This window comes from Theileria orientalis, chromosome 3 (assembly GCF_000740895.1).
Source record: "Theileria orientalis strain Shintoku DNA, chromosome 3, complete genome".
Lineage (NCBI taxonomy): Eukaryota > Apicomplexa > Aconoidasida > Piroplasmida > Theileriidae > Theileria > Theileria orientalis.
Window position 1 is genome coordinate 1,459,415 of NC_025262.1, and position 22,972 is coordinate 1,482,386.

Here is a 22,972-nt window from a genome sequence, read left to right on the forward strand (position 1 = left end):
ATATATATTTTTTATATGTATTTAATGTTTAATATATATGATACAAGAAAGTTGATCTAATATTTAATTTTACGTCTTTGCCGTCTCGACTATACAATTTTTACATTTTATTTATTTTTTACTGAACGGGGATAAAATTAATAATATTCGTTTTCATGATTAATACTACGTTACAATCCATTATAGATTTTTTTTCAAGAATTTACAACTGGTTTAAAAATTTGTTTAAACGAGAAACAAAAGTAAAAACCAGCAAGAAGGCAGATCTCAAAACCATATTGATAAGAAAAGCTGATACAATGGACCCATTGGAATTTGATAGGTCCGATAAGGGCTCGCAATCAGAATCAATCTCAAATTATGATTTGCCAAGCTACAAAGGCTACAGTTCAGATACGTCACCTCTTAACAACGAATTAGACCAAAAAACTATTTACGAAACAGATGAGACAGTATTGGAGATCGTAGAGGAGCCAGCGTTGGAGTCTGAAGAAGGTGTGTTTGAAGAATCAGCTGACGAGACTCCAGAACAAACCGATGAATTTGCTGACGAAAAAACTGACGAATCAGATGAAGTATTACTCGAGTCAGAAGTTGAAGAAGTAGATGGTATCGAGGTTGATTCAGATTCAGTGGAAGCTGTCGATGATTCCGAGATAGTTGAGCCTGAAGTCGATGATGAGGTTGCTTCGGAGTCAGTGCAAGGTGAAGAAGCGGATGTTGAAGTCCATTCGGAGTTAGTGGAAGACGAAGAAGATGAGGTCGACTCAGACTTAGTGGAAGCAGGAGAAGTGGATGTGGACAATCTCACAACGAAAAGCGAGAGCCTGGAAACAGAAGAGCTGACAATTCCAGTAGTAGAGTCACCAACAAAGGAAAAGAAGCCAATCACCAGAAAGCTGAAGTGGGAGCCGAAAGCATCAGTGCCGAAGTACGCAATAACAATCAACAGTAAACTTAAAGGAGAAGACCTGCTAAGCCCTAAAATAACAACAAGAGGAAAGGCAGCAGCACTGGCACAAACACAAATGGATAAAAATAAATCCAGAGCAAAAGACAACAAGGACCAACTTAAAAAGGAACTGGAAGAAAAAAGATCAGCAAGCGCACTAGCAAGATCAAGAATAGTAGAAGCAGAAAGAGCAAGAGTAGCAGCAGCGAAGCTGAAGAAAGAAGAACAAGCAGAAAAACTGAAGAGAGAAGCCTCCGACAGATTCCAAAAAGAAAAGGAACTGAAGATGAGAGAAAGAGCAGAATACGAAGAGAAAAGACAAGAAATTAACAGAGCAAGAGTGGAAGCAATAAGGTCAAGCAAGATTGCAATTTAAGAATTATATAAAGTGTAAAATAGAAGGAAGTGAGCAGGGATACAAAATGTGTATCAAAATGGAGAAAGGAAAGTTAAAATGACCAGAAGATTAGAAAAAAAGAGACCTATAAAACACACATTATAATAATTTTTAAAAATAATTTAAATATTTTAAGTCAAATGAGTAATTATATAAAGTTAGTAGGCGTGCCTCCCAACATCCTTCCAGAATATATTTCTTAAAAACAAGCGTCTATGAATAAATGCCTAATAGGAGTGTTTTATATTTGCATATTGTATAAGAGATGTGTAAGCATATCCTGGTTCAACGCGACGGATTCGAGCAGGCCCTACGACATCAGGGAACAAATAAGGCCAAAAATAGATAACCCAGAAGTGTTTGATAACATGTTGCGGTTTCTGGAAAGCAAAAGTAAGATGGAAGAGGGTAAAATGAAGTGTAGGCGATTTTAAGGACAAAAATGAGGGGTACGAGCACTCGAGCAAGGGTAAGTGCGAAAACACACACGCAAAGGAACAGAGACCGTGGAAACAATATCGAAGTATTTGGGGAAAGATATCGCAAAAATCATAATTCGTAAGTCCTGTTATTAGATGGAAATATGTGCCGCTAGATATCGCAAACATGGCAAGCCTACAATCAAATCGGTCGAAGGAATACGAAGATTATAACCTGGAAATCAACTCAAACACAATACTGGAGCACATAGCGAGCGTACTGGAGTCACAAAGTAAAGGTAAAGAGTAAAATGAATGCACATATCACTGTAGAATTCGACTACGGGAAAATCAAGGAGTCCGTGGACTAAATCGACATAAATATAATGTTTTAGGTCTATTTACAAGTGGGCATCGTTTTACCTGGCGGATGATGAAAATTGTAAACAAATGAAGAATGATAAGTCTCTGAACAGGGGCGGAACGCCATAGGGTTAAGCGGATTTAAATTAGTTTATGGTTTAATATTTTTGGAGCAATTTGTCGGTTTCCACATACCAGGAAATTTTATAATTTGTATATAATAGTAAATATGTTTTCGAATTTAATTAGAAGCAGTAAGTCCTCCATGGGAAGAACAAGTGCGGGATTCTATCCGCACTTCTCCAAGATTGAAGGCAAACAGGACGTCCGCAGAAATTTCAGCACGTTTAACTACAGATCGACTGCGAAGAATCACCTAGGAATAGTAATAGTGCCTCAGCAATCAGTCTACGTAATAGAGAGGTGAGTACACTGTAGATATGCTAATGGAAGAGTTTATAAAAAGGATATGGATTCAGAAATAGGCTGTTAAGTAGCTTCAATTGAGTTATATTCAGGTTTGGGAAGTATAGGAAGACAATAGGCGCAGGAATACACCTGCTGTTGCCGACAATCGACAAGATATCGTACATACACTCGCTCAAGGAAAACACAATAGTGATCCCGAATCAGACTGCAATCACAAAAGATAACGTAAGAAAGCAACTACGCACGATTTAAATGATGCGTAGGTGATGATTCAAATCGACGGAGTTTTATACGTAAAGTGCATCAACCCATACGATGTATCGCAGGAAATCAATAAGATAATTAGAATAGTTAACATTGCAATACAAATAGCACGGCAAAAATAGTTAATGTGTAACATGCGTAGAGTGAATAAGCTACGAAAGGGATAATTAAAACGATTGCAGGCATCATACGGAGTGGAAGATCCAATTTTTGCAGTCACACAACTGGCACAGACCACAATGAGATCTGAGTTAGGAAAACTTTCACTAGACTCGACCTTCCTGGAAAGGGACAACCTAAACAACTTAATTGTAAACGTAAGCTGAACTGCAGAAATAGAGTAAATAACAACTTTTTAGAATATAAATGTGGCATCGAAGTCTTGGGGGATTAGTTGCCTACGCTATGAAATTAGGGACATAACGCTGCCGAAAAATATAATATCGGCGATGGAAAAACAGGTAAGCCGTTGAGCGAAAACAAAGAAAAAATAGGCGGAAGCAGAAAGAATGAAAAGAGCAGAAATATTAAGAAGCGAAGGAGACAAGGAAAGTGAAATCAACATAGCAATAGCAAAGAGACAAATAGAAATACTCAAGGCAGAAGGAGAGGCGAAGGCAGAAAGGCAAAGAGCAGAAGCAGCAGCGTACACACTGGAAGTGCTAACAAATACACTCAAGAAAGCAGGTAAGTAAGGAGGCAGTGGTAGATGGAAGTAATGACACTAGCAGTGTTATGCCACCATTGGCAGTTGTGTCATTGATACAGTGTTCTAAATAACACACTGGTTACTAGATGACAGAACGGTTACTAAGTAACACACTGTTTACTAAGTAACACACTGTTTACTAAGTAACACACTGTTTACTAAGTAACACACTGTTTACTAAGTAACACACTGTTTACTAAGTAACACACTGTTTACTAATTGGCAAGTTGAATTAAAACTAAGGGCAAAATATTAACACAGCCATAAAAGCGTAATAAAAAACTAATTAAAGTATAGGAGTCGTGGAGGCAGTGACACTGAGACTAGCGGAGAAGTACATAGCAGCCTTTTCGAACCTGGCGAAAACAAATAACACAATCATTCTGTCGAGCGCCAACGGAACAAACGATCTAATAACACAGGCAACAACAATATTCAGTAGACTAAATAAACAATGTGAGTTAAAAGGAAGTAATCAGGCAGATAGAAATAAATAGTAGAAAATAAGGGAGAGATAATAGTTGTAAAGTAAAATAAAATATATACAAAGCTTTAAAAATCAGCATTTCAAACGTGTTTAGTTAAGGAAGATGTGCAAACAAAGGCAAGTTCAGTGACAAACATAGAAGAGTTGATGCCGGAAGGAAAAGTAGTAGGTAAAGTAACATGAAACAAGAAAGAAAAGGAAATAAAGAAGTAAATAAAATAAAAAATAAATAATGTAATATATAAATTTATACTTTAAAACATAAACACAAGAACAAAATAATAGTCGAAAGTCGATTGGAGGGACTGCCCAACGGAGATTAATATCAAAATTAAATTTGGTACGAAGCTGTGACACAGCTCCTCTGTAATATAAATGTAGAATATCAAAGTGAATCTTTAAAATGACCACAGTGGCAGATTTAAATAAACCATTCTCGCCGTGCGATCTGAAGAAGATACGCTCAATAGAGTTTGGAATACTGGATCCAGAAATCATCAAGAGGATGTCAGTATGCGAAATCACCCTGACGGAACTGTACCGCGAAGGTGTTCCACAAACAGGAGGATTGAACGACCTGAGAATGGGAACGACGGACCCTCGACACGTATGTACAACGTGCCGTATGGACCTAAAGTATTGCCCAGGACATTTCGGGCACATAGTCTTGGCAAAACCAATGTACCACTACGGGTTTATGCCGACAATCATTAAGATTCTCAGCAGCGTGTGCTTCAACTGTAGTAAGCTAAGATTGGACAAAGAGGACCCGAAAATGAGAAATATATTAAAAATACCACCAGGAGCAATGCGACTCAACTACATAGCAACAATGTCTAAGCCAATCACAAATTGCCAGTTTAAATCACAGTCAGTATCGAAGGTCCAAGGCTGCGGATACCCACAGCCGATATTCACAAAGGAAGGACCGAACCTGATGATCAAATTCACACAAAAACAGAGAGAAGTGCTGGAGGAAGCAGAGGAGCCGTGCGACGACATACAAAGGCCGCTGGCGCCGGAGGAGGCGTTCAAGGTGCTGAAGGGGATCACGACGGAGGACATGAAGTACCTGGGATTCGTGCCGGAAAGGTCGCAACCGTCATGGCTTATCCTAAACGTGTTGCCAGTGCCGCCGCCAGCAGTGAGGCCGTACGTGCAGTACGGAAGCGACCGCAGCGAAGATGACCTGACGCTGAAGCTGCTGGACGTGCTGAAGACGAACAACCTGATCAAGAGACACGACAAAAGAGCAACAGCACCGCACATAATACAGGAAATGTGCCAGCTGCTGCAGTTCCATATCACGACGCTGTTCGACAACGACATCCCAGGAATGCCAGTAGCCTCGACGAGGTCGAAGAAGCCGATCAAGTCGATAAGAGCAAGACTTAAGGGGAAGGAGGGAAGGCTGAGAGGGAACCTGATGGGAAAGAGAGTGGACTTCTCAGCAAGAACAGTGATCACAGGAGACCCGAACATACCAATAGACACGATAGGAGTGCCGAAGAGCATAGCAATGACGCTGACGTTCTGCGAAACTGTAAACTCGCTGAACTACGAGAGTCTGAGGAAGAAGGTGGAGGTGGGTCCGCACGACTGGCCGGGAGCTAAGTACATAATAAGAGAGGATGGGACGAGGTTTGACCTGCGACACGTGAAGAAGAGCAGTGAGCTGCAGCTGGAGTACGGCTACAAGGTGGAGCGGCACATGCAGGACGGAGATTACATCCTCTTCAACAGGCAGCCCTCGCTGCACAAAATGAGCATCATGGGACACAAGGCGAAGATACTGCCGTACTCGACCTTCAGGCTCAACCTGAGCGTGACGACGCCGTACAACGCAGACTTCGACGGAGACGAAATGAACCTGCACCTGGTGCAGTCGCACGAAACGAGAGCGGAGGTGAAGCACCTGATGTTGGTGCCGAAGCAGATCGTATCACCGCAGGGGAACAGGCCAGTGATGGGAATTGTGCAGGACTCGCTGCTGGCAGTCTCGAAGTTCACGAAGAGAGACACCTTCCTGACGCGCGACGAGCTGATGTCGCTGCTGATCTGGATACCCTACTGGGACGGGAAGCTGCCGCAGCCAGCAATCTTCTTCCCGAAGAACCTGTGGACGGGAAAGCAGGTGATCTCAGTGCTGCTGACGTTCAACCAGGCGCAGGGGATCACGAACATAAACCTGATCAGAGACGGAAGCATAAAGCTGGAGAAGGACAACCTGAACTGCAGCGTGAACGACTCGAGAGTCATAATTAGGAAAAATGAGCACCTGAGCGGGATCATCTGTAAGAAGACAGTGGGCTGCAGCTCAGGCTCGCTGATACACATCCTGTGGCACGAGGCGGGTCCGGAGAAGTGCAGAGACTTCCTGACGACGCTGCAGAAGGTAGTTAACAACTGGTTCCTGCAGGTGGGCTTCACAGTCTCGTGCAGCGACATCTGCTGCTCGACGACGACACTAAACAAGGTGTCGAAGATCCTGGACAAGAGTAAGAAGGAGGTGCAGAAGCTGGTGCTGCAGGCGCAGAAGGGGAAGCTGAAGTGTCAGCCAGGAAAGTCGCTATTCGAGTCGTTTGAAGCACGAGTGAACAAGGAGTTGAACGACGCAAGAGAGCAGAGCGGGAGCGTGGTAGCGTCGTCACTTAACATATCGAACAACATCCTGTCTATGGTAAACTCGGGCTCGAAGGGGTCGACGATAAACATATCGCAGATCATAGCGTGCGTGGGTCAGCAGAACGTGGAGGGGAAGAGAATCCCCTTCGGCTTCAAGGACAGAAGTCTGCCGCACTTCATCAAGCACGACTACGGGCCTGAGAGCAGAGGCTTCGTGTCGAACAGTTACCTGAGCGGTCTGACGCCGCAGGAAATGTTCTTCCACGCAATGGGAGGAAGAGAGGGGATCATCGACACGGCGTGCAAAACAAGTGAGACGGGGTACGTGCAGAGAAGGCTGATGAAGGCAATGGAAGACGTGATGGTGCAGTACGACAGAACAGCAAGAAACGGAAACGGAGAGATCCTGCAGTTCCTGTACGGAGAAGATGGCATGGGAGCGGAGTACATCGAGGACCAGCAGATAGACCTGATGACGATGGACGACGAGGAGATGAACAGAAGGTTCAACCACGACTTCAGAAGTGAGTCGTACGGACTGGGCTGGATCCTGAACGAGGAAATAAGAAACACGATACTGAGCGACTTCTCGCAGCAAGTAATCCTGGTGGAGGAGTACCAGAAGCTGGTAGACCTGAAGAAGATGATCTGCGAGGAGATCTTCCCGAACGGAGATCACGCGCAGCACCTGCCGGTGAACATAAAGAGGATCCTGGAGTACGCGACGACGCAGTTCCCGGCGACGACGAGCTCGAGAAATCAGCTGAACCCAGTGGACATAGCACTGAGAACGAATAAGCTGCTGGAAAACATGATCATCATTACGACGAGTGGCCCTACCGACGTGCTGTCGGAGGAGGCGCAGCAAAATGCGACGATCCTGATCAAGGCGCACCTGCGCTGCAACCTTAACAGCAGGTACCTGATGGAGTACGTGCAAATAGGAAACCTGGCGCTCGACTGGGTGTACGGAGAAGTGGAGCGCTGCTTCTTCAAAGCAATAGCGAACCCGGGCGAGTGCGTAGGAGCAATAGCAGCGCAGTCGATAGGAGAGCCGGCGACGCAGATGACGCTCAACACGTTCCACTTCGCAGGAGTGAGCAGCAAGAACGTGACGCTGGGACTGCCGCGCCTGAAGGAGCTTATCAACGTGGTGACGAACGTGAGGACGCCCTCGCTGACGATTTACCTGGACGCGAACATAAGCAAGGACCAGGAGAGAGCGAAGGAGATGCAGACGCAGCTGGAGTACACGAACTTTGAGCGCCTGGTGGAGAACTACAGCGTAATATACGACCCGGTGGTTAACAGCACGATCGTGAAGGAGGACTACGAGTGGGTGCGAGACTACTACGAGTTCCCGGACGACGAAATGGGTCGCCTGGGCCAGTTCGTGCTGAGAATTGTGCTGAGCAGCAAGGTGATGACGGACAAGAGGCTGACGATGAAGGAGGTGGGCGATATCATATACAGCGAGTTCAGCAACGGAGAGGTCGACGCGATCTACACAGATGACAACAGCGAACAGTTGGTGATCAGAATCAGAGTGAAGTACGTGGGCATGGACGAGGAGGAGGAGGAGCGAATGCTGCAGCTGGTGGAAACTGAGGCGGAGTTCCTGAACAAGTTCATGACGGACGTCCTGAGCAACATTAAGCTGCGCGGAGTGAAGGGGATCACGAAGGTGTACATGCGCGAGGAGACATTCACGCGCTACAACGGAGCGACGGGCAGCTTCGACAGAGTCTCGCAGTGGGTGCTGGACACGGACGGCTGCAACCTGGAAAACGTGCTCCCGATACCATGTGTGGAGTACACGAAGACATTCAGCAACGACGTGAGCGAGATCTTCAACGTATTCGGAATCGAGGCGGCACGGCGCGCGCTCCTGAGGGAGATCAGAGCAGTGATCTCGTTCGACGGAGCATACGTCAACTACAGGCACCTCTCGCTGCTCTGCGACATCATGACGCAGAAGGGGTACCTGATGAGCATCACGAGGCACGGGCTCAACAGAGCGGACCGAGGGCCGCTGGTTAAGTGCAGCTTCGAGGAGACGCTGGAAACGCTGCTTTCAGCCGCAGCATTCTCGGAGGTGGACCCGCTGCGCGGCGTGACGGAGAACGTGGTCGTGGGACAGCTCTCGCCCTACGGCACGGGCTGCTTCGACATCATGATCGACGAGCTGAAGCTGCGCGACGCGAACCAGTCGAGCGCGACGATGGCGGACTCGGTGATGGGCCTGATCTCGCCGGACTCGACGCCCATGAGTCCGACGACGCCGGCGAGCAGGATCAACTCGATGCTCTCGCCGATCCCCTTCAGCCCCTCGTACACGTCGCTGATGATGTCGCCGAGCGTCGCGGGGCTGGGCCCGAGCACGCCGGGCCTCATGGTCGACACGTACGCGCTCGGCGGCAGCTTCAGCCCGACCTCGCCGGGCTCGCCCACGAGTCCCACGAGCCCGATGAGTCCGACTAGCCCGGCCTACAGCGTTACGAGTCCGACCTACGGGGCGGCGGCGAGCCCGACGTACCTGGCCGCGTCGCCGTCCTACAGCCCGACCTCGCCAGCGTACTCGCCCACGTCCCCGGCCTATTCGCCAACGAGCCCAGCGTACTCGCCGACATCGCCCTCGTACTCCCCGACGAGTCCGGCTTACTCCCCTACTTCCCCTGCCTACAGTCCGACTTCTCCCGCGTATTCGCCGACGAGTCCGGCCTACAGTCCCACGAGTCCTAACCTGGGATACAGTCCGACGTCCCCAGCATATTCTCCGACGAGTCCCGCGTACTCGCCGACATCTCCGGCCTACAGTCCGACCTCGCCAGCTTACAGTCCCACGAGTCCGAACGTGCCGTATTCGCCAGCGGATCCGTTCTCGCCAAACCCGTTCCAAGAAGACCCCCAGGAGTAGCCGCCAGTTGCGGTTGCAGTAGCAGTGCCAACCTAGTTGGGGTGAAGTGGCAATAACGACCCATTTACGGTTGCAGTAGGCAAAGCATCAAACTGAGAGCGATTGACAGAAAAGTAGGCACTTAGTAATGGGATAATACATAAAAGCCTGGAAAAAGCAAGAAGAATCCGAGTATATGAAGTAAATAATTGACTAAACGGATCAGAGTATGAAGTAAATAGTGGACAACAAGAGTCCGAGTATGAAGTAAATTGTGGACAAAACGGATCAGAGTATGAAGTAAATAATTGAAAAAACGGAAGAGGAGCTGCTACACATCGCTAGCCACTTAGGCGTTTATAGACAAAGATAAATCAGGCACGAGTCAATGGAGGATAACCATTGAGTAAAAAAACAAAAAATAGCTCTGGAATAGGTAATTGAGAATAATTTAGGGCAGTTGGGGGATAGAGAATACAAAAGGATACGAAATACAGCACTAAAGTATTGTAGTATCAATATCAACCTATATTTTCAGTTTAAATGCAATTTTAATATATAAATAAATTATATGTACGCGATTAAATATAAAATAAAGAAAAAGCAGATTCATGTGTAAAAGAGAAAATGAAACAATTTTGAACCGAGGGGGAACATAGGGGAGAGTGTGACAAATAGATAAAACATGAATAAATAAAAAATATTTCGTGTAAAATAAACAAAAAGAGAAAAATACAAATTTAAATATAAGTATATGAATAAAATAAACATTTATAAGGCGTCTTCAAGTGTAAAGTAAAGTTTAGCAGGATTGAATGTAAATAACAATAAAAACACATAACCTAAAATAAAGAGTAAGATGATAAAAATCTTATCGTAAAAAGAGAATAAGGGAAAAAATGGATAAAGAATCGGTGGAGATGGGCACACCGCCCGAAAAAAGCGCCGAGGAGAATCCTCCAGACAGAGAAAACTCACAAGAGTTCGACGAACTGCTCGACGCAGGCCTGGAAAACCCGAGCGTGCAGAGCGAGACGAGCAGAGAACGGCTCCGAAAGGATGTGTCGATAGCAATCGACAGGGAGTACGTGTGGCTCCCCTCGTCGAGGGGCATGGGCCCGAACTACACGAGCAGAATAGAGCGGATGAAGCAGATGGACCTGAAGGCCAACTACTTCGTGTACAACATGTACACTCCCGTCGGAGCCGCGACGCTCTCGCTGATCCTGGGAGCGCTGCTGCTGCTCCTGGCGCTGGTCATGCTCTTCTTCTCAATGAACGTGAAGCTGGAGGTGCCCTACTCGGAGAATGACGCCGGGCCCCTGACGATAACGCTCACGAAGGACTTCAAGCCGCCGATCTACGTGTTCTACAAGATCACCGACTTCTACGTGACCCACAAGAAGGTGGTCTACGACTCGGAACCTGCGCAGGTCTCGAAGAGCTCCTGCAGAAGTAAGTGAGACCCAGCTAACGCACCTTTAGCCTTCACCACGTTCGCCGAGATCCTGGAGCTGCGCTGCATCGAGGGCAGGAACACTCTGAACGGCGTCGACGAGTGGTGCGCCGACTACAAGAGCAACCCCAAGTTCAACATTCCGGTCTACCCGTGCGGCCCCCTGGCTGCCACGCTGATGACCGACAACTTTGAGATTTGCTCCACGGAGATACCCAAGAACGCCCGCGGCAACTACGAGGGCTCCGACTTCGACTCGTGTCTGGACATTCAGATTCAGGACGAGCCTGAGCTGTGGAAGTTTGCGGCCTACAGAGTACGTTCAGCCCAGCACAGACGCCCACTTCCACCACCATTGCAACTACTATCAGTATTATTATTGGTGGCAATGGCGGTATTGGTAGTAGTATTACTACTGTTATTACTATTTCTGATACCACTATTACTGTTATTACTACGACTATTATTATTACTACCATTATTATTATTACTACCATTATTATTATTACTACCATTATTATTATTACTACCATTATTATTATTACTACCACTATTATTATTACTACCATTATTATTATTACTACCACTATTACTACCACTATTACTACCACTACTACTGTTACTGATACTAAGACAGAAACTGATTAAAATATACAGATTAAATCAAAGAAGTTTGCAAGAGGCTTTTGCTGGTTGGACGTGACGAATCCGCTCTATCACACGTGGCTTCAGCACCCATACTCGAGTACATTTTTGAAGCCATACGGAGTAATACATGACAAAGTGGAGCCAGGAGAATACAAGATACACCTGGTGAACAACCTGTGGCCATCCGAAGCGTGGAAGGCCAAGAAATCAATATACATAACGTGCACCAACTTCCTAGGAACCAAGTCAATAGCATTGGAAATAGTACTAATATGTATAAGTAAGCCATTAGCAGGACTAGCCAGCTAGATACCCGCACAGCCAATAAACTAATTCACACTAATAACACGACAGGCGGACTTTATTTGTTGACGGGAATAGTGCTGTTGGTCTTGCACTTCTCAGGATTCAGAATGAAATTATGTAAGCAAGCCTCAAACTCATGATCGTTTAGCGCCATGGCGTGGACTATCGAAGGTGGAAACGGGAACGGTGGCTGAAAAGGAGGAGTTCGTAAGAAGAGCAAGCACAGTTGACCTGGACATACACCTGAGTAAGATCCCAAAAAGCACAGGAAGGTGTTTATGCCCTCTACATTTGTAACATTTTAAGCCAATTTAATAAAATGGTATATATATGAGGCTAATAGGTTTTAAATAGAGTGTTTTTACGAAATATATGGACTTATAAACGACATAAGTGCGAATGGCATCGTACTATGCCAGTCACAAGTAAATAACAATGACAGTAGGATTATGATGCTAATAGCTCATACTAAACTAATAAAATTATAAATGATAGGGAGAATAGGCAATAGTGGTGGCATATGAGTCAACAATGTGGTTCAATCACATCAGAAACCAAGTATAATCATAAAGTCATATACTCTAGTCCGTGGTTTTCATCATTGTGATTGAAGTCAGACGTAGACATCAACACCGTTACAAAAGTAACTTTAGATCGCCCGTCTACAATGTCATCATTTTATGTAAGAAAAAGAGAATAAAAAAATATTTACTGAATGGCTCCCCACCAGTAAGTCAAAATAAATAATGTGGTAACATGAAAAAATAGGTGAGGGTGTAGGCTGAAAACAGTATAAATTAAATTAATGGAACACGAATTGATAATAAACGAAAAACATAGATCTGCAATATAACGAATTACAAATAAAGAATGTACATGAGTAACAAAATGTTATTTTGGAAACGGAATCGCCTGGATTCCACTATCAAATATGATACATAATAGATATTATATACATTGAAGTAAATATATAAAAATTTAACATGGAAGTTGGTACACATTTATGCTCGTTAGAAATAAGAGAGTTCATAGTAATATTTCTATTTTATAATACTAATATTTAACCTGTAAATATAAGTTAATATTTCTTGAATCCATAAGCAAAGTTGAATAACTTATTTGTACTAATTATTTGCGTCTCTGTGGTGTGGCCCTGATCAAAAGTATTAAGGGAAACCAACAAAATAAACATAGTCAAATAAGTTGTAAATTATTAAAAAACACAGAAGTATCTCTAAATTATAAAAAACATACATATAAAATGTCAGTTGGAATTCTAGGTCAGAGAACGACCGGAAAGGACGTTAGAGCGGGAAACGGTAATTTTAATAAAAAATAAAGCAACTAACAAAACGTTTAGTAAATGCAGTTCAAGCGATAGCAAACATCCTTAAGTCGAGTCTGGGCCCGAAGGGCCTGGACAAAATGCTGGTGGATGACCTGGGCGACGTCACAATCACAAACGATGGAGCCACGATGCTGAAACAACTGGAAGTTCAGCACCCAGCAGCAAAATTGCTGGTAGACTTGAGCGAGCTCCAGGACAAAGAGGTAAAATAGATAAAATAAACGTGTTTTTAACGCACACCCTAACACGAATGATCAGGTCGGCGACGGAACAACATCAGTAGTGCTGGTTGCAGCGGAACTGCTCAAAAGAGCGAACGACCTGGCAAATTCAGGAATACACCCAACGTCAATCATAACAGGATATAAAATGGCACTGAAGGTAAGGAACATAAATAAAGAGTACACAGTACCATAAACAGTAGTTAGCAGGAACTTGGGAGTAAGTACTGATTGTTCCGTAGGAAAGCGTTAAGTTTATTCGAGAGAACATGAGTCTGTCACTGGACTCGATGGGAGAAGACGTCTTGTTGAACATCGCAAAGACGACCCTGTCATCGAAGATGGTAGGATTCGACCCGGAGTACTTCGCACAAATGGTAGTTAAAGCAATAAGAACAGTGAAGACGGTGAACGACGAAGGAGACTACAAGTACCCAGTAGGAAGAGTGAACGTGATCAAGGTGCACGGAAAAAGCGCAAAGGAGTCGTACCTGGTTAACGGATACGCAGTGCTGATGGGAAGAGCGTCACAAGGAATGCCGACGAGCGTCAAGAAGGCAAAAATAGCGTTCCTGGACTTCCCACTGAAGCAGTACAGACTGCACCTGGGAGTTCAAGTCAACATAACGAAGCCAGAGGAACTAGAGCAAATAAGACTAAAGTAAGAAAGTGGATGATGATATTAGATGTAGAATAGTTAAGCAGATAGTAGACAGAGAAGCAAGTAATAAAATTGGACAGTAAATAATAATTAACACAGGGAAAAGGACATAACGAAGGAAAGAGTTAAGAAAATATTGGACACGGGCTGCAACGTAGTGTTATCGTCGCAGGGAATAGACGACATGTCAATGAAGTACTTCGTTGAAGCAGGAGTAATAGCAGTGAGAAGAGTGCCCAAAAAGGATCTGAAAAACATATCGAAAATAACAAAAGGTAGCTAAATAATCATACATGGTATTACAAACGCTAGTTAATACAATATATAACTTCTACGGGAAAGTACAACTTATGGTTGTTAGCTACTGGCATTTATGGTTATTACTAGGGACAATATATTATTACAAATTGACACAATATTAACAATTAACGCAGGAAAGTTATTGTTAACGCTATCAACGTTTGATGGAGAAGAGGAATTTTCAAGTGACTACCTGGGAACATGTGAAAGCGTAGAGGAGAAACGTATAGGAGACTGGGACGCACTCTTTTTCAACACGGGAGATGAAAATAAAGGTAGCATGAGTAGTTAAGTAAATAGGCGTCTGTCATGCGTAACCAAGTTTAAAAATTAGAATAGTATAAGTAATAACAATCAATATCACTAAATGATGTTGATAAGTGATGTACCGATAATATTGGCAAGTTACAACAATTAAATGTAGATGTACAAGTGGGAGACAGTAGTTGCACAATGGTACTAAGAGGAGCCAACGACTTTTTCATCAATGAGTTGGAAAGATCAGTACACGACGCACTGTGTGCCCTAAGCACAGCATTGGAACAGAATTCACTGGTGCCAGGAGGAGGGTCAGTGGAATCTAACCTCTCGATACACTTGCACAATTACTCTAAATCCCTGGTAAGTACTCCCACCCCTAGTGCTGTTAGTACTATTGCTGCTGTTAGCATTAGTAATATTACTTCTGTTAGCACTAGTATTATTACAGCTATTGTCATTAGTAATATTGCTAAAAATAATTAATAATGTATAATGTGTAGAGCTCGAGAGAACAGTTGGCAATCGATGAGTTTGCAGAGGCACTATTGGTGATACCGAAGACACTCTCATTGAACGCTGCATTAGATGCAACTGAGTACGTATCCATACTGAAGTCGTACCACGCAAAATACTACGCAAACAAGGTAGGATGGTAACTAGAGTTACACACTAAGTAGGAAGATAGATTGATAGGTTTATGAAATAGTTAGAAAAAAAAAAACAGAAAAAACATAATTTTAGGATGAAAATAAGGATTATAAGTGGTACGGATTGTCATTGAACGACGGAAAAATTGAAAATAACTTAAAAATGGGAGTGCTGGAAGCAACGATTAGTAAAATTAAGTCGATCAAGTTCGCAACGGAAGCAGCAATAACAATACTGAGAATAGATGATCTGATAACACTGGAACCAGAAAAGGAGTTGCCAAACGAAGATGATTAAATAATAAATTTGATATTTTGTTCACATACGAGTTTCACATTTTGTGGGATAAAGTACAATATTTTGTGTAAATAGGGTAAAAATGGACATATAAATGAATAATAAGAGTAAAAAATAAATAGAAAGAGTAAAATGAAAATTAATTGAAAGGATGGACGGAGATTCCACACACACCCCATGGCGGAACAAATAGGAACAAAAAAACAAAGAAAACACAGATCAATATATAAACCAAGTTGTAATAACATATGTGTATAATAAGTAGATGTGTGAAGTAGATGGAATCTGAAGAGCCCGAGGAGTCTAACAGTTTAAACGAGCAGAGCGGAGGAGGAAGGCTCCTAGGACCAAAATCGCAAAGCTTCGTCTTTTTCTCAATACTATGCGTCCTGTTGAAGTCAGAAGCACTGTTCACGTTCTTCGTGTACTGGCTGAGAGGACTGCAGCTCACGTCAGGAACAATAGGACTGCCGGACCACAACACACTATCGCACCTGTGGCTGCTGAAGCCGTTCTTCAGCCTTCTAATAGATAAAATGGACGTTCCGATATCGCAAGACAGCGAGGAACGTGAAAAGGAGCGGAGCACACGGGAAGGAGAAAAGAAAAAACAGTCAGAACGGAGAAGGCCGCTTCTGAGATATAACTCGCTGAGCTTCTTCCCGAACGTAAAAAATTACAGAGTAGTGGTGCTGCTGGTGGCAGAGTACCTGATCGCATTCGCGTCAGTGACGCTGTACGTGCTGCACATGTTCAAGTGCTTCCACACATTCTTCACAAACCTGCTGGTATACGTGCAGGGACTGAGCCTGGTGTGCGCGAGCTCGTACGCAGAGGGGCTCTTCTGCAGGTACGTGAAGAGCAAGCCCGAGGAGACGTACGTCAAGTTCGTGTCGCTGAGGCTGGCAATGACGTCGCTCTACGGGTTCACGACCATGGCCTGCATCCTGCTGCCAGTGTTCTTCCAGGAAAGGCCGCTGGGGAAGTTCTTCCAAATCAACGTCTTCTTCCCACTCTTCCTGACATTCAACGCAGTATTTGTGTCGTGGGTGGTCTCAAGGCCAGTGGCCAAGGACGAAGAGGAGGGGTCAGAATCGAGATACGGGATAGAAGTGAAGGAATACAAAAAGAGCCCAGGATCAGAGGGAGGAGTAGGTGGAGACGAGAGGGAGAGTCAGGTCTTCTCGGTCGAATCCATGGTGTCACTGCTGGCGCTGTTGCTGGTGTCGATGAGGCTGAAGAACGACTTCTTCAACAAACACACCCACACGAGAGTGGACAACTACATGTTCGTACTACTGTCACAGTAAGTGGACAGATAAATTGGACAAATATACTGATAGTTACGGCTAGTGGTAACCGAACTCAATTGTTTTCAGGCTTTTTAAGTTTGTCGTATCGGTGATGATGATCAAGTTCATGGGAACGAAGAATCTCAAAAGGTCGTGCCTGCTGGTGTTTGGAACGACAATACTGCTACTGTACCCATTTAAGACTAACACGAGCACGTTCTTTGAACGCATGGCAAGCTTGGGGAGATGGGAAGTGGTTCTGGTGGGATTAGCGCTGTCACTGGTGCAGCAGGTGTTAATCACGTACTCACTGATGAAGTGCCTGCACATGGCGCCGAAGGGGTACGAAGCATCGATCATGTCGCTGCCGTCATTCACAGCGCACGCAACACACCTGTGCCTGAGGCAGCACGTAATAGACTACCTGGACCTGTCGCATAAGCAAAAGTCGATATTCCAGTACTTCAGCTTCGCATTATTCTGCTACTTCCTCTTTGTAATATATAAGGACACACAAGAACTGAAAAAACGAGGTAAGAGTGTATAATAAAAAGTAAATGAAGGAATTAGGTAAATAGTTAATAGTGAGAGAATAAGTTAACAGGGTAATAGCGATATTGGCCAGATTATGTATTATTTGGAATATTAAATACCAAGGTGTTTCTATAACACATAGATAAGATTATATATAAATAATTTAAAGGAAGGAATCATAGTTATCAAATGGTATAGGAACCGGAGAGAGTACAGGAGAATTGGTGGTGCCAGCGGAATCACGAGAGCCACCATTGGAGGCCTGATAAGTAATTGAGCAACTTTATAATATACTACTAGTGTAAATTACACATTAGATAAAGAAACGAGTTATTTTTAGTAAAATGTGTAAAAATATGAATAAAGCTACGGTTAAAAAAAAACATGTATTAAGTGCATTTGCTGACTAAGAATGGAGTTTAAAAGAAGGGAAAAGAGTAAAACATGGAATAAATATAAAATGACACATAAAGAAGGAATCAAAGAAATAAATGTGTAAAATGTAAGAAATGCTTATCACAAATTGAGTAACACTTTGGAAAGATTGAAATATCTAAGAGAATAAAGAAGATAGAGCTAATAATTAAAAAATGAAACCATTAAAAGAAATTAAAAATAAATGTGTGAATATTTAGAGAAGAAAGCTTAAGAATACCATAAACGACAACGCCCTTCCCCACATGCCAAAGACAACAAATCAGATACATTTTATATACATTAACATGAGAATCCCTATCGTTCTCATTACAAATATACTCTGGTTGGTTGGAATTATTAATTCCAAATCAACGCCGGAAAAAATAGCCGGAAATCAGGCCGAAAAAGGCCAAAATGTAGATCAGTACATAACAATCGATATTTCTTCAAATTCAGAAGTAAATAGTTTTTATTTTTTGAATTCACAAATAAATGGAGTGAATACAGTCATTTTCTTTCCAAATACACAGAAGAAGGTCCAGCAAATAAGGGACGGTAACACTTTGCTGTGGAATATGGAACCAAATGAACAATTCATAATAGGTTTCATATCTAAAATGACAGGATCACAGGACCACATCATCAGTTTGATGGTAAACACGCCTTCTGAAATTAAGAAGTGGTACTATCAATACACGAATGGCGCGTACAGTATAGTTAATATATTTAGGTATTTGGACCTCTTCAACCTGTTCAAGTCGAAAGTAGATAGGTCCCCATTCACGTTGGACCTTGCCAAAGATGAAATCCCAGAGGTTATGGACAAAGGTGCTTTATTAGGAAGAAATAAGGCCTCATTGTTTATCCCGACTGCAGGATACAAAGCAAATAAGATTGTATTCGGAGGACTGAATGTGTATGACGGATCGCACATACAAATGGAAGTACCAATCGCAATCGCCTACGAGATTCAAGGAATGTCGTACCTTGACTTGATGCTCGTGAAAGAAGGGCAGAACACAGGACACATACACAGCTACCAGTTCATCTCAGACGGAGACACGAGGCTAATGGCGACATCAGGTCCAGTCTCGATCTTTGACATTTTTGTGGCAAGAGTGAGTCCGAACGACATCAATCAGCCAATTTCGCATCCGCGCGTGAGGGAGATCAGGAGGCAAAATCTGTATTACCACGACATCAGGCAAATCAACCTCGACCTCAAAAATGTTGACCTGAGCATGATACACACCGAGGAGTTCAAGGTTCTCAACATTAGAACGATTAAGTACATGCCAATGGGAGTCATGATCACGTCTGTTAGCTACGGAAGGAAGCTCCTGTGGAGAAGCAGCGAAGACGAGGTACGATGTACGAACGTAATTACGCACTCAGTGAGCGGGATCATGCAGTCGATTGAGATCACGATCTTGGATAACACGGCCACTACAAGTGTAAAAATTATCCCATTCCAGACCATAGCCGATGACGAGAGCGAGACCGTCGAAGGCAGTGTTGATGTGCCAAATCTTGCGATCAGGGACGGCAGGTGGGTTTACGACGAGTCAGTCGCTACAGGCCAGGGTACAGATCCTCTGAACACTCACCTGTTTACACCTCCAAACTCGCCTGAGGCGACACTCGTGACTCCGGATGTTAATGATTTCCTCTCGCCCCCTCCAAATAGTCCAGCTAAGGCGACGCTCGATGACGACTCGAAGTCGACGCCGCCAAATAGCCCAGCAAGGACGAACCCCAATACTCCGGCAGGCACGCCTCCACCCAGTCCAATGGCATCACCACGTAACAGCTTCTGCTCAGAACACGGCTCTCTTGAGAATTGCGAGCACCTCCACCACAAATTCTACAACGACGTTGACTACCCTCCAGAACATGCAAGCACCAATGCCCATGATGGTGTCTTCGATGACTTCACTATTGAAGACAACTCGTTTGACCCAATTCACCCACCTCAAGGTTTCAGAGACAATGAACACGGCCTGCACGGATACTACGAAGACATTGATCCTGAGGACTACATTGACTCGAGGTTCGACGACCGTTATGAATACTTTGATGACTTTGACTACTTCGACTTCAAGGACAACAGAATGTTCGACATGGACTATGTAGACGCAATGCACCAGCAAGACTTCTACAACGACGAGTATGGAAAGAAGTACTTCTACAGTCAGTACAAAGATTCGATCCCTGGCTCTGGGGACGATATGACACTGGACATTTCGTCGGATGAGTCGAGGTCGAAGATGTACGTCATTGACGGACGAAAGTACGCACCCTTCATGTTCCTGACTCCGCACCTGAACCAGAAGATTCAGACAGTGGTAGACGGCTCTCAGATGATCTGGGACGGCTCAATGCTTGATCAGATGCTGAAGTACGTCACGCTGTACATGGACAAGGAGGATGTCAAGGGCATGTACCTGATGATATTCCAGGAAATGGCAATTTTGAACAAGTACTACTTCAAGAAGGCTGGAAAGTGGATTGAAATATCCTCTGAAGAGTACACGAACAGCACGATGTATAAAGTGAGGAGACAGAGTAAGAATGAGAAGAGTAATAAGGAGGAGACGAGGTCCGACAAGGAGGACCAGAAGAAAAAGTCGGACGACAAGGACGACTCGAAGGAGAGAGAGCTCCACGTGTCTATCATGGTCCCAGTGATACTAGGCTCACTCTTCCTGATTGTGTCAGTGTGCTCTCTGATCTTTATGCTCTTCTTCTGCTAAGAGCGCCAGCGCAGCACGCGCTTGTTTAACTGTGCCGGCTAGGCAGGCAGAGCAGGTCCAGCGATACTCGCTAGCATGCCCTCGGCCATAGCAGGCGTCGTACCGACCACCCGATTTAAAGTGCACGCTTAAACTGGTCGCGAGTACAGCTTCAATGCAGTGGTTTAACAAAACTCCCGCCTTCAAGGAGGGAGGCTGTAAAGTAGATGGTACGCTCCAGTTTTTAATGAAGTTTAATATTTAAAAACGGACATTACACCTTTAGTCACCAGTACACGTGTAAGTGCTCGTATGTTCGTGTATGTATATTTGTATTGGTATATATACAGCAGGTTCTGGGAGAGTGGCTATCGACGTTGGCAACGTCAAGGGTAGAAGGATGAGTCGATAGCACAGTTATTGAGTTTGGGAAGTTCAGACGAGCATATATTGGCATAAAAGAGTGAGATGTGTAAGTAGATAGTAGTGGTAACGTGGGTGAGATGAACAATGTTTAGTCCAAGTTAATCTATGGAGTCCAAACTTAAGTTTAAATTGGAAGATATTCTGAAAAGAAGTGTATTATATAAAGTGAATAAGAATGACTACACAATAAAGAAACTGAAAATAGTAGAATCTGAACATGAAAAGGGGAGTTCAGAAGAGATAAGGGTGAAAGTAGCGTTCCCGGACTCAGAAAATCAATATAAAAATGTAACTGGTAGATGGTGGAAAAATAAATAGTAAAGATTATAAAAACATATAATTATTGCAAATCATATAAGGAAATATGAGTGAAGTGGCGATTAATAGAGTTTCAGGTTAGCCTAGGAAGCTACGAAGGAGGATACACAGTATGGGAGAGTACATGGGTATTACTGGAGTTCCTGGAGAGCATGGAAGTCAATGAAAAGTTATCGGTGCTAGAATTGGGTGAGGACAAGGGTAGATAGTTAAATATGATAGAATTGAGGGTGATAACTAACACACATCTAAAGTGAAAAGTGACACTGAATACAGGTGCCGGACTAGGAGTGTGTGGAACAGCTATGAGTTTAAAAGGCCACAGGGTAACCTTCCAAGATTTAAATATGAATGTAATAAAAAAGGGACTGATCCCAAACTTACTACTCAACCACACAGTAAGGGGACTCAAAGGAGAAGAAAATGAGTTAGGTGTGACACTAGTAAGTGAATACGAAGATGAAATGAAGAATATATATCAAATTAGGACAGAATCTGTAAAATTAGTGGGAAAATATGATAGTAAATTTGAATTTGAGTTTTTAGTGGGAGACTGGAACCATTTAGTGATCACAGAACAAATAAGTAGTAACCAAAAAGGTAAATATGATATTATACTGGCATCGGAATGCATTTATCGCAAAGAAAACTATGAGTCAATAGTAAAGATCATCCACACACTCCTTAAGGCAGGAGGCAGAGCATATATAGCAACGAAAAGGTTCTATTTTGGACTATCAGGAGGGTCATTTCAATTTTTGCAGTTTATAAGGGAAAATGACCACAAATATGGTGAAAATAAACTCAGTGCAACAGTAATAAGATCAGCTGAACCTAAGAACAGCTCAAATGTAATAGACCTAATAGAAGTAAATAAGATGACAGGCGAAAATGCAAATAATTAGAGACATACATTTAATATAACCGTAGAATCTAATTAAATATGTGTTATTTAATAATTGGTTGGGAATGAATTTACATTTAGTAAGTAATGTGGATAATAAGAACATCCACAACACATCTGAATAAAAATATAAAAACAATATAAAAATTAATTAGAGAATAAAAGTAAAAGAGCAAAATATAAAAAGAGTACACAAAATAAATATTTTAGAGTGACAAAGTGGTGTTACAAAAAAATGTGTAACAGAAAAGGGAATCAACGGAGCTGAAACAACATAAAATTGCAGATGATTAAAGATAACATAACGCGGGCCAGTGATTCCAATGTGTATTTGGGCCGTGGCCGAGGAAACAGAGAGTTCCCACATAGTCGACCATGTAGGGAGATGGGACGCGAGATCCACAGTAGATATTTTGGTGTCAAAACAAAGTACCATTTAAAATAAATAAGTTTTGTGCCAAACGCCAGTACAATACAATAATATTTAATTCAGTTTATTTTTTATGTTCCAGTAAATTAAATTGACTTATTCTCACTCAATATCAAATAAGTGTAAACCTAGAGCAACACACTCATATCTTTATAGCTCCAAAAATTCAAACTAAAAATTGGAAAACATATATGTGTGAGCATCCCACAAGTAAAATAAACTTACAAGAGCT

At 43.3% G+C, this 22,972-nt stretch overlaps 9 protein-coding genes across 9 annotated transcripts; all 9 read left to right on the plus strand.

The window, feature by feature from the left end:
- Nucleotides 1–155: 155 nt before the first annotated feature.
- Nucleotides 156–1,328, plus strand: TOT_030000663 (conserved hypothetical protein; the record flags this gene model as incomplete). Its single annotated transcript, XM_009693407.1, has 1 exon — nucleotides 156–1,328. One exon carries the CDS (start codon nucleotides 156–158, stop codon nucleotides 1,326–1,328), a length of 1,173 nt encoding a protein of 390 aa, XP_009691702.1.
- A 236-nt stretch (nucleotides 1,329–1,564) lies between these two features.
- Nucleotides 1,565–4,030, plus strand: TOT_030000664 (Band 7-related protein; the record flags this gene model as incomplete). Its single annotated transcript, XM_009693408.1, has 10 exons — nucleotides 1,565–1,757; nucleotides 1,824–1,907; nucleotides 1,945–2,074; nucleotides 2,381–2,554; nucleotides 2,650–2,785; nucleotides 2,824–2,877; nucleotides 3,007–3,141; nucleotides 3,184–3,285; nucleotides 3,319–3,511; nucleotides 3,831–4,030. The coding sequence occupies 10 exons, from the start codon at nucleotides 1,565–1,567 to the stop codon at nucleotides 4,028–4,030; spliced, it is 1,401 nt and encodes a 466-aa protein (XP_009691703.1).
- Nucleotides 4,031–4,423: 393 nt separating this feature from the next.
- Nucleotides 4,424–9,562, plus strand: TOT_030000665 (DNA-directed RNA polymerase; the record flags this gene model as incomplete). Its single annotated transcript, XM_009693409.1, has 3 exons — nucleotides 4,424–8,001; nucleotides 8,119–8,137; nucleotides 8,222–9,562. 3 exons carry the CDS (start codon nucleotides 4,424–4,426, stop codon nucleotides 9,560–9,562), a joined length of 4,938 nt encoding a protein of 1,645 aa, XP_009691704.1.
- An 899-nt stretch (nucleotides 9,563–10,461) lies between these two features.
- On the plus strand, nucleotides 10,462–12,248 carry TOT_030000938 (uncharacterized protein; the record flags this gene model as incomplete). Its single annotated transcript, XM_009693410.1, has 5 exons — nucleotides 10,462–10,996; nucleotides 11,027–11,313; nucleotides 11,655–11,925; nucleotides 12,000–12,068; nucleotides 12,100–12,248. The coding sequence occupies 5 exons, from the start codon at nucleotides 10,462–10,464 to the stop codon at nucleotides 12,246–12,248; spliced, it is 1,311 nt and encodes a 436-aa protein (XP_009691705.1).
- A 686-nt stretch (nucleotides 12,249–12,934) lies between these two features.
- TOT_030000667 (T-complex protein 1 alpha subunit) lies at nucleotides 12,935–15,687 on the plus strand (the record flags this gene model as incomplete). The annotated part of the gene is made up of 10 exons (XM_009693411.1): nucleotides 12,935–12,982; nucleotides 13,123–13,270; nucleotides 13,312–13,502; nucleotides 13,558–13,707; nucleotides 13,763–14,181; nucleotides 14,281–14,456; nucleotides 14,616–14,768; nucleotides 14,906–15,102; nucleotides 15,243–15,386; nucleotides 15,484–15,687. 10 exons carry the CDS (start codon nucleotides 12,935–12,937, stop codon nucleotides 15,685–15,687), a joined length of 1,830 nt encoding a protein of 609 aa, XP_009691706.1.
- Nucleotides 15,688–15,965: 278 nt separating this feature from the next.
- On the plus strand, nucleotides 15,966–17,526 carry TOT_030000939 (conserved hypothetical protein; the record flags this gene model as incomplete). Its single annotated transcript, XM_009693412.1, has 2 exons — nucleotides 15,966–16,993; nucleotides 17,067–17,526. 2 exons carry the CDS (start codon nucleotides 15,966–15,968, stop codon nucleotides 17,524–17,526), a joined length of 1,488 nt encoding a protein of 495 aa, XP_009691707.1.
- Nucleotides 17,527–18,193: 667 nt separating this feature from the next.
- On the plus strand, nucleotides 18,194–20,683 carry TOT_030000940 (conserved hypothetical protein; the record flags this gene model as incomplete). Its single annotated transcript, XM_009693413.1, has 4 exons — nucleotides 18,194–19,573; nucleotides 19,652–19,991; nucleotides 20,133–20,482; nucleotides 20,519–20,683. The coding sequence occupies 4 exons, from the start codon at nucleotides 18,194–18,196 to the stop codon at nucleotides 20,681–20,683; spliced, it is 2,235 nt and encodes a 744-aa protein (XP_009691708.1).
- A 510-nt stretch (nucleotides 20,684–21,193) lies between these two features.
- TOT_030000670 (conserved hypothetical protein) lies at nucleotides 21,194–22,311 on the plus strand (the record flags this gene model as incomplete). The annotated part of the gene is made up of 3 exons (XM_009693414.1): nucleotides 21,194–21,376; nucleotides 21,484–21,595; nucleotides 21,683–22,311. 3 exons carry the CDS (start codon nucleotides 21,194–21,196, stop codon nucleotides 22,309–22,311), a joined length of 924 nt encoding a protein of 307 aa, XP_009691709.1.
- A 285-nt stretch (nucleotides 22,312–22,596) lies between these two features.
- Nucleotides 22,597–22,755, plus strand: TOT_030000671 (hypothetical protein; the record flags this gene model as incomplete). The annotated part of the gene is made up of 1 exon (XM_009693415.1): nucleotides 22,597–22,755. The coding sequence occupies one exon, from the start codon at nucleotides 22,597–22,599 to the stop codon at nucleotides 22,753–22,755; it is 159 nt and encodes a 52-aa protein (XP_009691710.1).
- Nucleotides 22,756–22,972: the final 217 nt, after the last annotated feature.